The 14,507-nt window shown below is 36.5% G+C and overlaps 1 protein-coding gene across 6 annotated transcripts in view; it reads left to right on the top strand.

The window, feature by feature from the left end:
* USP47 (ubiquitin specific peptidase 47) overlaps positions 1-14,507 on the top strand; it is a 103,175-nt gene that overhangs the window by 84,749 nt on the left and 3,919 nt on the right. For all 6 annotated transcript variants that reach the window (XM_055548624.1, XM_055548622.1, XM_055548621.1 and 3 more), the window contains 7 exons: positions 1,557-1,676; positions 3,382-4,159; positions 9,471-9,646; positions 9,972-10,052; positions 11,601-11,716; positions 12,074-12,192; positions 13,949-14,079. In XM_055548624.1, coding sequence (XP_055404599.1) covers positions 1,557-1,676; positions 3,382-4,159; positions 9,471-9,646; positions 9,972-10,052; positions 11,601-11,716; positions 12,074-12,192; positions 13,949-14,079 — 1,521 coding nt within the window. The remainder of the gene's footprint in view (positions 1-1,556; positions 1,677-3,381; positions 4,160-9,470; positions 9,647-9,971; positions 10,053-11,600; positions 11,717-12,073; positions 12,193-13,948; positions 14,080-14,507) is intronic.

Here is a 14,507-nt window from a genome sequence, read left to right as displayed (position 1 = left end):
AAGAGTAAGCTGCTATCAGTCACATTATGTGAGTTAATAGTAAAGAGCATAGGCTCATTCAGAATTCTTGAACTGAAAAACATCATGATGAAACATTCACATTTCCTTGGATAGAAAACTGTTCCACTCCAGAGAAATGATTATAATCCTTTCAGGGATCTTGTATTCTGTAGAACACTGAGCACACAAATATAGGCAAAATTAACCCCACTTAGGGTCCTTTAGGGAGAAGGCAGTGGCACCCCACTCCAGTACTCTTGCCTGGAAAATCCCATGGATGCAGGAGCCTGGTGGGCTGCCGTCCATGAGGTTGCGATCAGTCGGACATGACTGAGTGACTTCACTTTCACTTTTCACTTTCATGCATTGGAGAAGGAAATGGCAGCCCACTCCAGTGTTCTTGCCTGGAGAATCCCAGGGACGGGGGAGCCTGGTGGGCCGCCATCTCTGGGGTTGCACAGAGGCGGACATGACTGACGCGATAGCAGCAGCAGCAGCAGGGTCCTTTGGTGTGGTGGAAATTGTTCAGAAATCACAAGTCAAGAAACTTCCAGTTTCCAGTCATTTCTAGTTATTCAGTTTATGGTAGTATTGTCTTTTACCTCATCTGGAATTTTTTAATGCCTATTTTAACAGGGTTGTTGTGAACATGAGTAAAATAAATAAGTGCTCTTTTTGTGAAAATAAATGTGAATTATTATATAGAAGTTATTATTATGTTAAAAAATTACTTCCAACACTTTTGCCACAGTAATAATCAGAGGAAACAAATCATATTTTGAAGTCATAGTTTAGGATTAACTGCTCTGTTTTATAGTTTAGTCTAGAATATGAGCACTGAGGTAGAATACAAAAGAAACACATGTGTTTTCTTCCCTGAAGCTTATAATTTTGTTGGGGAAAAATATGTCTGTACAGTATAGACAGAAAACAGGATGCCAAGAAATTTAGTGTTTATAACTAGGATGCTTCAGAATTAGTCATCATTAACTATACAAATGAGGTTTTGTAAAATGTAAATTATTTTTATTTGCTCATTTCATGAGAAATCTCTTAAGTGACATGAAAAATTAAGGACATGAAATTTTAGAATAACTTTAAAATTTACCTACTAATTTAATCTCATTTTACATAGAAAAAAAATTGATTTAGTAGAAGTATTAACACAATACAGAAGACCTGATCAAAAGTCAGGAAGTTAAGTGGTTTGACATCAGTTCTCATAGTCAGTTATTCATTTTCTTTGGAATCAGATCACCTCCTTTACTTCATGAGTTTGGAAGAAATACAACTTTTAGTGAGTAATTGTTACTTTTAAAATAGTTTCAGAGCATACATTATAAGTGATACTCTGTTCTCCTAATTTACAGGCTAGTTAGTGGATAGGACTAATTTTTTTTTTTTTTTTAATTTGTAAATCTCTAGTAAGATTATTTTTCTCTTAATTTTCTTTCTGCTCTTTTTAAGAACTCAACAGTGTCTTATTTTCCTATATTTCCAAGTCAAGCATAATTATTTTGAGAAAGTGCTTTTTAATTAAATCACTTTCATTTCAGGCCGTCCATTTACCTGCTGAGACGATGAGAGTAGTGCTGGAGCGCTGCTACAATGACTTGCGCCTTCTCACTGTGCCCAGTAAAACCCTGAAAAACGAAGGGTTTTTTAGAAGTAATAAGGTATGTCTTTTATTTTTCCATTACTATTTTCTATACTGCTAGTCACCATTTGTCTGAAATTTACCTTTTAAATTCTCACATCCTTCCAGTAACTACCTATCTTTATAGTCAGGTCAGATCATACTTCTTTGTCTTCTAAGTGAATCTTGCTGGTTCTCCTTTTTGCCTTGTTCCTGTGCCGCCCCCACATGTAGTGTTTTCCCCCATCTCCCTACATTTATTTTTCAAGTCCCCGATTAGTCCTGCCTCTCTGGTGGAACCTTGATGACTACTTCTGGTCACAGTGATTATATCCTCTGAATTTTGTTTATTCTTGAGCTCCTCCCCTAAAGCGGTACTTCATGGTGAGTCTGAAGCATGCCTAGTATACAGAAAATTCTTTTCTTGGGTTCATTCCATGTTATTCCCTTTGCCTACTCATTTATCTCTAGAAGGAAAAAGAAAGTTCATGTTGGTCTTTTTGTTGCATCTCTTGGTATCATTATGTTTCCATCATATCATTTTTCATGTGTTTATTCCTATGCTATTGGTTTACTCTGGATAAACTGTAGCAAAGTTTCCTTGATTACCATCTTTTATTTATCACCATTTCCAATCTCTTTCATCTTAGGAAAGATTGATCTTTCATCACATTTAGCCCTTTTTTTATACTGTTTTATTAATTTTGATGAGTAATTTTTATTCACCTCTAGTTTCTTGCAGTACTTGTGTGTGGTATTTGTATATAACATTAAAATCTCTAATCTACCCTAATACTGTTTTAGGGTAAGGAGTGGGAAGGATCTAACTTAATTTTTTTCCTTAAATGGTTAGCTTATAGCCCTCATTTATAACATTTATTGAATAACATTTATACAAAAATCAAAATGCTATTCATAATTGCCAGATATATATGTATATATATGCATTTCACTTTTTAAAATTTTATTATAGAAAATTTCAAATATATGCAGAAATGCAGAAAATAGTGTAATGAACCCTTATGTACTTATCACCCAGCTTCTATAATTATTAAGTCTTGATTCATCTATATGTAACTAACTACTTCCCCTAGATTATTTTAGAAATATCCCCAGCATCATATCATTTCATCTGTAAGCAATATGAGTGTATATTTCTAAAAGATGAGAACTCTTTTAAAAACATAACCACAATTACATTATTACACCTAAAAAATTAACAGAAATGCCTTAATATTAACCAATATCTACTCATGAGGTGTTCAGATTTCCCTGATTATCTTAAAATTTTTTTTTCAATAAAATTTGCTCAAATCAGAATCTGAATAAAGTCCGTAATATCTCAAGTTTATTTTAGTCTAAAGCTTTCCCTTCATGTTTGTTTCCTTGCAGTTTATTTGCTATAGAATCAAGTCATTTGTCCATAAATTTTTTTATAGAACTTGGATTTTGGCGTTGCATTGCCAAGATGTTTTTATGAGTGTTCCAGTAAGCAAGAGATTTGACAGGCACACACACACGTGTGCCCCATCTATCTTAGCACAGTTTATGGCCAATTACAAGGAGATATGAACATAGTTTATTTTAGTCTCCAAAAACAATATATATGTCCTTTAGAAACATTATCATCTCAAATTTTATAATCTATTGTGCACTGTCTTATACTGATGTGGTATTATTCTTACATTGAAAGAGATTGTCCCCCAAATTAATGGTGTAATGTAACTCTTTAACTTACTGTTTAGGTGTTTGTTGAAAGCTCTGAGACTCTGGATTACCAGATGGCCTTTACAGACTCTCATTTATGGAAACTCCTGGATCGGCATGCAAATACAATCAGATTATTTGTTTTGCTACCTGAACAATCTCCAGGATCTTATTCCAAAAGGACAGCATACCAGAAAGCTGGGGGTGACTCTGGGAACGTGGATGATGACTGTGAAAGAGTCAAAGGACCTGCAGGGAGCCTAAAGTCTGTGGAAGCTATTCTAGAAGAAAGCACTGAAAAACTCAAAAGCTTGTCACTGCAGCAGCAGCAGGAGGGAGATAATGGGGACAGCAGCAAGAGTACTGAGACAAGTGACTTTGAAAACATTGAATCACCTCTCAATGAGAGGGGCTCCTCAGCCTCAGTGGATAATAGAGAACTTGAACAGCATATGCAGACTTCTGATCCTGAAAATTTTCAGTCTGAAGAGCGATCAGATTCAGATGTGAATAATGATAGGAGTACAAGTTCGGTGGACAGTGATATTCTTAGCTCGAGTCATAGCAGTGATACTTTGTGCAATGCAGATAATGCTCAGATCCCTTTGGCTAATGGACTTGACTCTCACAGCATCACGAGTAGTAGAAGAACTAAAGCGAACGAAGGGAAAAAGGAGACATGGGATACAGCAGAAGAAGACTCTGGAACGGACAGTGAATATGATGAGAGTGGCAAGAGTAGGGGAGAAATACAGTACATGTATTTCAAAGCAGAGCCCTATGCTGCAGATGAAGGTTCTGGGGAAGGACATAAATGTATGTACTTTAAAGAAAAAGGCTGCTTCTTGAAACAGCCTCAGGTCTTTTTTATCAGTTCATTTAAATTTTTAGTTGAGACGAATCAGCTAAGAGAGATGCTTTGTCCTAAGATTACCTGTAGCATCCTGGATTATAAGATTATCCTCTCCTTTGCTTTCATTTTGGATACAGTTGTAGTGAGCAGTGTTCTTAGACCTGTGATGGAATGATGTCCAGACTGGTGTTAAAAAGAAAGAAACTAAATATTTTTAAAGGAAGGAAGTATAATAACAGTTCAAAATTTTAAAAAGGAAAAGAAATAGTTTAAATAGCAAATAATATACAAAAAAAGGCCAGGCACTCTAGAAACTTTCATATTCAGTGCCTAGAAAAAATTTTAATGTGTGCATTCCTTCCCTTTCTTCCATCACCTACTCCAAGGTGCACCATTCCTACACCCCCTAAAAAGTACATAACTGGGAAAGTCAAAGAAAGAAAAGGGACCTTTTCCCCCACATCTCTTTGAAGGAAACCTCAGGCAAGATATAAACTAGAAATTCTGAATTGTAGAACCTCAGAATGGAAGTGATTTGGGCACTTGGACAAACAACAACAAAAACATAACATTGTATGAGACTTAATAAAAGAATTCATAAAATATCAAACTAAAACCAGCCAGAGAATTAGCAGGACAAACAGGTGCAAGATACAAAATATTTCTTCCAAGTATAAAAGGGAAATAGCTGAAAACCTAAATACTTTGCATTAGTCTGAAAGGCAAATATTAATATTACCCCTTATGTTTTTATATTTTACTTTTCAAAACACTTGTTTGTTCTCACTTGAAGCTTCTCTGAGATTAATAAAATAGACATTGATATCCTCTGATGAGAAAGCTGAAACTCATAGCGGGTGAATGACTTTCCCAAAAATACATATATGGCTAGTAACTAGTGGGGCCATCACTAAAGGTTAAAGCTCTAGGATGAATGTACTTGCTCCTGTTAGTTTGTAAGCGAGTCCCACTCTTCATCTCTCCATTTGTGTGCCTCCACAACTATTATTTCCTGAATATAAGCTGTAACCAGGCCCTATGTGTTTGTTAGAAGTAGGGATGATTAGAGTGCAGCATTAGGCTTCATCTCATGAAGAGAAGGTGCACAAAAAACCACTATATTAGTTAAATGCTATGATGCTTATACTCTGAAAATTGGATCTTTTAAAAGGAAGTGATAGAAATTATGAAATCAGTAGTAAAAATACATAAGTTTGTGTTTTTATGTAGGTTCAAAAACAGCATAATTATTTGACATCCATACCTATATCTTAAAGAAACTCAAGTGGGAAAATGTGGATTGGTAGATTAAAATGGAGACAGAGAAACTCTATCATAGTAATACTTAAATTTTAATTTTCCTGAGCTTTTTTTTTTCTTACAGCTCTCATTAATATGTTATTTAGTCCTCAGCAGCTGTGTGAAATTGATATTGTTCAACATATCTCACAGATGAAGAAACTGGTTCATACAAGTTAAATAATTTGCCTGAGGTCACACAGTTAGTAGGTCACACTGCTGGGATCAGATTCAAGTATTCCAGTTGCAAGCCTAGTACTCATTTCTCCACCTTCTCACTGCTAACTGCTGTTTGTTTTCTCACATCATAGTAAAGGAAAGATAGCTAGTACCTACACTGCTTTCTTATCATTCTCAACCCTTCAAGAGCATTGCAGAAATTAAAAATAGCTTCACAGCAAGATATACAGTTTATAAACCAGCCTGTGTCTACAATTGTCAGATAGATTTCACAATATCTAATCCCAAATTAAGCAACCTTCTCATTCAAGCCACTCATTCATCCTCACAGATAACCTAAATTCAGGATTCTTTTCAATGTTAGCATATTTTCTCTGCCTTTGGTTCTCTTGTAAGAGAATCATTCTAATGAGGTAACTAGTTTCTGTTTGGTAACATATTAGCAACCAATTCCAGATCATTTGTTTTCATCTAGATGTGAGGTCTTTCTTTTATTCCCCCAATATTCAGGACACTGGTATGAAACACATTTGGGAACTTGATTTGTATAAGAATACCATCTTTAATAAGATACTGCTCATCCTTTTCTTTTGGAGAAGGAAATGGCAACCTAATCCAGTATTCTTGCCTAGAGAATCCTGTGGACAGAGGAGCCTGGGGGCTGCTGTCCATAGGGTCGCACAGAGTCGGACACGACTGAAGCGACTTAGCATGCATAGCATAGCATCTCTTTGGAAAAAGGTTAGAAATATCTTTCAAGGAGTTTGTTTTTGAATGATATACTAGAAATTTGACTGCATTCAACTGTAGGAAAGATTCAGTGGGGATATTTAGAATTATAGTTTGAAGGGTCTCATTTCCATCTTAAAACGGTTAATGGAATCTTTACAAAGGAGCCTGCTAACCATTTTAACCTTTTTAGAAATACATTGTGGGTTAATTTTCTAGCATTCATGGAAATAGTAAAACATGTGATGAAGAGAAATAATCTTCTATGAATTATTTAAGTGTTCAGAAGCTATACAGAAGGTTGTTTGAGAAGAAAAGGTGAAAACCTTGCAAATTGTCTTTCCACGTTTAACAAACTGGCTTAGGGGAAAGGGAATGGGGATGATGGCCAGCCAAGTGTTTCAGGAATCTGTACGATGACTGCTTCGTCACAGTTCCACAGGGATCTGAAAGTAGGTGCTTGGGAAATGTGGGTGACAAGTAACAATACAGATTCTTCAGAACAATGAAATGTCAAGGTAGAACAGGTGAACAGAGAATTTGATACCTGCCTGAAGAGTGGTGTGCCCTGCACTATATAGGCAGTTCATTTAGGTAATAACCAAATAACACTTAAAATGATGGTCTTGAAGCAATTAGTTATAATCCAGAAATCATTTCAGGGAGTACTTATAGACCTCTTTGAAAATACTCTCCCAGTGTGACCTCGTTGTAATCTGCAGGCAGTAGGTTATAAATAGGAAGACCAGAGTAATAAAAATGGTCATGTATTTGCACTGAAACTTCTTTGTACAATTTTGGTTACCACCTCTTTCAAGAAATACATAGAAGAATGAAAAAGGAAAGCTTTTGAGGGCACTTTAAACTTGCAGCTGTGAAGAGACTGAACTCTTCTGTATGAAGGCATAGATAAGAAAATGGATATGATGGTGTTCTGTAAAACCACTAAATAATTATAGCTCGTCAATTAAGCTAATACTTTGTCAGTGCTGTGTTAAGCATTTTGCATGTATTGACCCCAAAACACATTATGATATATAAAGATTGTTATCTTTGTTTTATAATAGAGATCACTGAAGTTCAGAGAAGTTAGTCGAAGTCACAAATCTAATATGTGAAGGGGAACAAGAACTTCATTCCAGCCAGGCCATCTAACTCCAGAACACTTGGTTCTAATCACCATATTGGACTGTATCAGTAACCAATGAACATTCATGTCTTCCTGTGATACAGCATTACTAGGCAGTTACAAGAGAAACCAAAATGGCAGTGACAGCTTTTATTTGAGTAATGCCTTAGAATGTACTACATTTGTTGAACAACAGTCAATGAGACTGGGTAATAATCCCATGAGAAAACTAAGGTTCAGAGATTGAATAAGTACCTATAGCCATTTATCAGACCAGAGTGGCAAAACTGAAATCCAGCCATAGGCTGCTCATTTCTAATCAAGAAATTTTTTCATTGCACCCTTCACTCAAGAAATTTAACCCCTCTCTGGTTAATAAATAGAGGTTTGTTTGCCAAAAGCTAGATTGTTAATATGTAGGGACATTCCTTAAAGCTTAGAAATAGATGTTTTAAACAAAGTAAAAGATATAGTGCCTCAAAAGGCATATACAGTAAATAAAGTTCATCACTGTATGTTTTCTGCTAATTCATATTTGTCACATTTTCTCTAGTGAACCAGTATTTTATAACCGGGAAAATAGTAAATAGACATTGTTTGAAAAATCCATTCAGAAAAATTCATCAATCCTAGTTGGGATGACTTGAAAATGGAAACCAAGAGTATATAAAGGTTTCATTCTTCACCTTTCATGTAAATTTCACAGAAAACTTGTGGTCTGCCCTACAGAGAGCCTTAGGGCTGCAGAGAAACCATGAGCCTGAGACTATGGCAGCTTTTGCATTCGGCGCTGTCTTATTATAAGAGAAAGAGATAACTAGTGATGTTTTTGCTCTCTAATAGAATATAAAGATCAGAGTAAGAAATATATTCCAGAAGTCATGAGTATATTCCAAAAGTATCATCATGAGTGGCTTATAAAATGACAAAGATTAAAATAATAAGCATTAGAAAAAAATAAAGCACATCAAAGATAATCCTGTTATAATGCAAAAGAAAGTGAAAGTGAAGTCGCTCAGTCATGTCTGACTCTGCGACCCCATGGACTGTAGCCTACCAGGCTCCTCTGTCCATGGCATTTTCCAGACAAGAGTACTGGAGTGGGTTGCCATTTCCTTCTCCAGGAGATCTTCCCAACCCAGGGATTGAACCTGGGTTTTCCGCGTTCTAGGCAGATGCTTTACCATCTGAGTCACCAGGGAAGTCCATATTATAATGCAAAGAGAGCTTAAATTGAAGCTTAGAGGAGGTTGGAGTTTCTGATCCATGTAGGTATTTCTGTTACAGTCCAACCAACTACATAATAAGACGGACATCTTTGTATGCTAGTCTTGACGTTTTTAGTAGAAATCCCAGAACTAGATTTACTAAACTTTTAGCAAATCTAAAAAATTAGATTTTCAGGTTATTACTATTATGAAACTATTCTAAAAGCATGATTAACTTATTAACCTCACTGAATTGACAGTAAGATACTATGAGATAGGTACTGTTATTATCTCCATTTTTCAAATGACAAAATGCAGGTAAGGAGGCTGGTGACTTGCTCTGTGTCTTGACAGCTAGTAAGGAAGCAGAAGAGGCAGGGGGTGAGATGCAGCCAGAGCCTACACTGCTGCTGTATAGAACTAGAAATGTATTTGAAAAAAATTCCTGAAAGTTTGATTTTTAAATTAGTGACCAAAATGAATAAGCAAATATCTCACACTTAAATATCTCAGAATATTTAAAGCTGTCAGGTTATACGTAGCACGTGCTCAGTGTCCATGTGCATTCAATGCAGTACAGCAGCTAAAAGGCAAGTGACTGAAAAGGGCTGCTTTTTCCTGCTCACAGTGTAGTTAGCAATCTATAATCTGCTATATTTATACTCATAAGAGGTTTCTTTTACATTTTTGTTTCTTTTTTTGCGTGTGTCTGTGTATTTGTGTGCTTAGGGTTGATGGTGCATGTTGACAAAAGAATTACTCTGGCCACTTTCAAACAACATTTAGAGCCCTTTGTTGGAGTTCTGTCCTCTCACTTCAAGGTCTTTCGCGTGTACGCCAGCAATCAAGAGTTTGAGAGCGTCCGGCTGAATGAGACACTTTCATCGTTTTCAGATGACAATAAGGTTGATAAAAATAATTCTGCATAATTAGAGTCTGTTACACTACTTCCAAGTAAGATGAAATAGATAGACCCTAAAAGGATTATTTAGTGATTATTGGGTTTTTTTGTTATTGTTTTCTCCATTCATCTAACAAACATTTGTCAAATGTTAACTGTGTGTCAGTTACTATTCTAGGCATTGGGGAATCAGAAGTAAAAGATACACCTGTTCTCAAACAGCCCAGAATCTAGAGAATTGGGGGGAGAATCCTAAACAGTTGGGGTGAGAATGGGTAGTTTATTCTACTGAGACAGCACATCTTTTAAAAAGTGTGTTTAATTTGTAGATTACAATTAGACTGGGAAGAGCACTTAAAAAAGGAGAATACAGAGTTAAAGTGTACCAGCTTCTAGTCAATGAACAAGAGGTAAGTAACATGCTTACAAGCAATGTAAGGTCACTTTGGGTATTAAAAACATGCAGTGTACAGATTTTATTACTAGACATTTCTTTTTATCTCTCTAAAGAAGGAAAGGGCTTTCCTGGTGGCTCAAACGGTAGAGAATCCACCGGCAATGCAGGAGACCTGGGTTCGATCCCTGGGTTGGGAAGATCCCCTGGAGGAGGGCATGGCAACCCACTCCAGTGTTTTTGCCTGGAGAATCCCCATGAACAGAGGAACCTGGCAGGTTACAGTCTAAGGGGTTGCAAAGAGTCGGACACGACTGAGCAGCTAAGCACAGCACAACACACAGAAGGAATATTTCTTTTTAGGGAATGTTTCAGCTGTGCAGGCCATACTGTCTCTGTTGCAGCCACTCTGTGCTGCCATTATAGCACAGAAACAGACATAGGCCATACATAAGCCAACAGCAGGGACTTCCTTCCAGTAACATGTCCCTCAGAAAAACAGGCACCAGATCGTGGCCCTCAGACCATTTTTGTCATTCCTCTGATCTAAAGTGTTGATACAAATGCTGGATACAAATGCTGGAATGGCATACATTTTCTGCTTTTTAAAAGTGGATTTGTTCATGCTTATTTTCTGGGAATGATTGTATAATGATACAGAAGGATGGCAGCTGACCTGTAGAGTATATACTTTTTTAGTTCAGAGAGTATTTTTTAACTAGCATTATATTTAGTGCCTCTTTGTTCTCTGAGTGCTTACAAATATTAACTCCTTTAATCCTCATCAGTTAACTCTATTATAAAAGTACTATTTTTCCCACTATATAGGTTAAGAAACATAGGCGCAGAGAAGTTAAGTAACATTGCCCAAGTTCATACTGCTTTTAAATGGTGGATTAAGAATCTAAACAGACTGTGTTCTAGGGGAGTAATAAAATATTCCTGTGATATTTAAAATGGTGGTAAATACCCAGAAGAATAAGACAAAGACACTATTTTTAAGACATTTATAGCATCTCAATGAAGACCTAGACAGATGTGAAAAACAGCAAATTAAGCGGGTAATGTTTTCATAAAATGCCTTCATTTGTTCAACAAATATTTTATTAGGCATCAGTTATATCTCTTATGTGTGATTCATTACACTCATTTTGACTTATCTTTTTTTGAGTTTGGGGTTTGTGGATTCTGTATCTTTTGAGACAATTAATAGATGTATTTGAAAAATTAGCATTCATTTCCCTCATGTTACTCTATAAAGGTGATGATCATTGTATTACAAGAAGAGAAATATGAATGTATTATCATATCTCATCTTCACAATGATCCTGAGGAAGATACTGTCCCCAGTTTACAGATGAGACAACTGAGATACAGAAATGTTAAGTAAACTTGCTCAAGATAACAGAGTTAGCAAGTAATGGAGCCAAGATTTAAATATAGGAAGACAGACTCCTAAACCCAGTCCAGTAATTGTCACACTGTAAAGTACAAATAAAATGTTTTGTTGATCCTCATTTTAATGTGTGATTCAGGGTGTAATTGTTTATCTTTATATTTCTAGCCATGCAAGTTTCTGCTAGATGCTGTTTTTGCTAAAGGAATGACTGTACGGCAATCAAAAGAGGAGTTAATTCCTCAGCTCAGGGAGCAGTGTGGATTAGAGCTCAGTATTGACAGGTAAAGTAAAATTAGTGTCGTCCCGTTTGAAGACAGACAGTGTGGTCAGTTGACATGGATTGGCATGATCTTCTAAAACGAATTTTAAATTCCTGTACTGTTCAGAATTTTGTACTGTAGATTAATATGATAGAACTAAGCAAAATTATTTAGGAATTGGTATGAGCTTCCTTTGCAGGACACTCAATTTGATGTCTTGAGATCATTTCATTGTTATTTTTCCAAAATTTTAATGAATAACCACTTGACTTTTGTATTTGAACGTTTCATTTTTTCCTTGATGTCAGATTCATGTTACTTTTTTTAAGTTAAGAATTTCAGAGTATAGTAGTTTAAAATATCTTATCACATTTGTAGGTTTCGTCTAAGGAAAAAAACATGGAAGAATCCTGGCACTGTCTTTTTGGATTATCATATTTATGAAGAAGATATTAATATTTCCAGCAACTGGGAGGTGTTCCTTGAAGTTCTTGATGGTATTTTCATTATTTTTGTGGAGAAATATCAGAAGTTCTCTAGAAATAATAGAAGCCTGTAGCTTTTCTCAAATAATGAGCTGCTTCTATCTTTTCTCTGGGCCCCATTTGCCTTTTAAATATTTCTTCTTTTCTCTAATTTTAAGAATATGAATTCCTCCTTTCAGGGAAGTTGCAATTTCAAAGTTGTATTTTTAGTACTTTTTACTGAAAGTAAAAATTTCTTAGCCGTGTTTGTTTTTCAGTCTCTTTTTTCAGGGAAGTTGCAGTTTCAGGGTGCATTTTTAGTACTTATTACTGAAAGTAAAAATTTCTTAACCATGTTTGTTTTTTAGTATCTTTTTTCATTTTGGCTTATTTACTTTGAGGATGTGCTATTAATTTTTCAGAAATTTTGAGAACAATATTAGTTTTCTAGGCTATCACAATGTACCACAGACTGGGTGGCTTAAACAACAGAAATATATTTTCTCACAGTTTTGGAGGCTGGCCATCTGAGATCAGGATGCTGTCAGTGTTGGTCCCTTCTGTTGGCGGTGAGGGGGAGTCTGCTGCACGCCTCTCTCCCGCTGGTGGTTTGTTGGCAGCCTTGTGTTCTGGCTTGTAGAGAGATGCCTTGACAATGTCCTGATCTCTGCCTTCACGTGCACACAGTGTGCGCCATGCAGGTGCTCCTGTCTGTGTCCCAGTCTCCTGTATTACAAGGACACTAGTCATATTGGATTAGTACCCACCTTAATTGACCTCATCTTAGCTTGATTACTATTGTAAATTCCAAATAAGGTCACAGTCTGAGATACTGAAGTTCAGGAGTCCAGCATGTTTCAATGGGGGACACAGTTCAGCCCATGTAACTGTGTAACAGTGACCTAGAAGAGCAATGTGTATTATCAGTTATCCTTCTCTGAGTATCTGGGGCCTTACAGAGTAATCCCTGTGTCTGGGTAGGCCAAGAAGAGATGAAAGACATAGAGGTCACCCTTGTTAGGAAAGAATATATATTGGCGGAGATGAATTAGCCAGAATATGTCACTGAATGGTGGATCCTTGCATCAGTATCATTTCAGTATATATCTTAGCATCAAAGTACTTGAGTAAGATTTAAGTCATGTGATTAAATCGAAGAAACATTGGCCTGTAATTTGCCAGACATTCTGACGCATGGTGCTGCAACAATGAATAAAGGTTGCCCTCGAGATGCACAGTGTATGGGAAAACCAGAACTACACACCTGTCATTCCAAAATGATAGGTGCTAAGAAACACATCAGTGCAATTGGCTCTTCTGTATATAAAGAGAAAGGTGACACTTGAGCTGGGTTTTGAAGAATCAGCAAGTTTGGGAGTAAAAGAGAAGGATTAATGATAGCTTGAATGAAAAAAGAAGATAAAATGAAGGCTGTTTGATGATGATTTTAGATTGTGGGATGGTAGGAGCCAACAGAAGGACAAAGATGAGAGGTCCAAAGATGAGAGTAGTTGGGAGAGCAGTGTCCAGCAAGACTCACAAGAGAGTGAAATTAGGAGTCCTGGTGGAAGGAGAGCTTGTGGGGTTACGAATTATCTTCTGAGACTGGAAGGGGAAAGAGAGAGTATTTTATTCTGAAAAACTCCTTGGGATAACTAGTTTCTTTTATGCCTACTTTTTAAGAACAATGCTTGAGGGAAATCTTTCTGTTTTCGAGGCAATATAAGAAAAGGCATATTACGAATCTTGAGAGCAAATAGAATGATGGCCTACTCTTGCATATTCTTAGGGGTGGAGAAGATGAAATCCATGTCACAACTTGCAGTTTTGTCAAGACGGTGGAGGCCTTCAGAGATGAAGTTGGATCCCTTCCAGGAGGTTGTGTTGGAAAGCAGTAGTGTTGATGAGTTGCGAGATAAGGTAAACTCATTTTAAACAAAATGAACTAACATACATTTTTCTCTGTGTTGCATAAGAGAGACCCTACGAAGTGAGTGCCAGACACGGATGCGGCAGCCTTTCTGTTTCAGTCGTACCTGTGCCACATGGCCATTGTTTCTTAGGGCTGCTGATGCTTTGAAAAATTATGTTGACTTCTGGCCATCCAGAAGTGAGCCCCCGCCTTCTATTACTTGGATCAAGTTTGCCCTAAGTAATTAGGATTAGAGTTACTAGAGTAAATTGCTATATATATTTAAAAAACCAGATGAAGTATAATTAAATAGAGAATCCAGCTGAAGGTTAGGGTTAGCAAAGGTGAGAATCCTAAGGATCCCTGGAGAAAGGTACTAGGACAGTTGGCATTTTGGGAAAAAATGTATTTCCATATCTCACACCAAAAAATTCTA

This window comes from Bubalus kerabau, chromosome 15 (assembly GCF_029407905.1).
Source record: "Bubalus kerabau isolate K-KA32 ecotype Philippines breed swamp buffalo chromosome 15, PCC_UOA_SB_1v2, whole genome shotgun sequence".
Classification (NCBI taxonomy): domain Eukaryota; kingdom Metazoa; phylum Chordata; class Mammalia; order Artiodactyla; family Bovidae; genus Bubalus; species Bubalus kerabau.
This window is presented reverse-complemented; position numbering and strand designations above follow the sequence as displayed.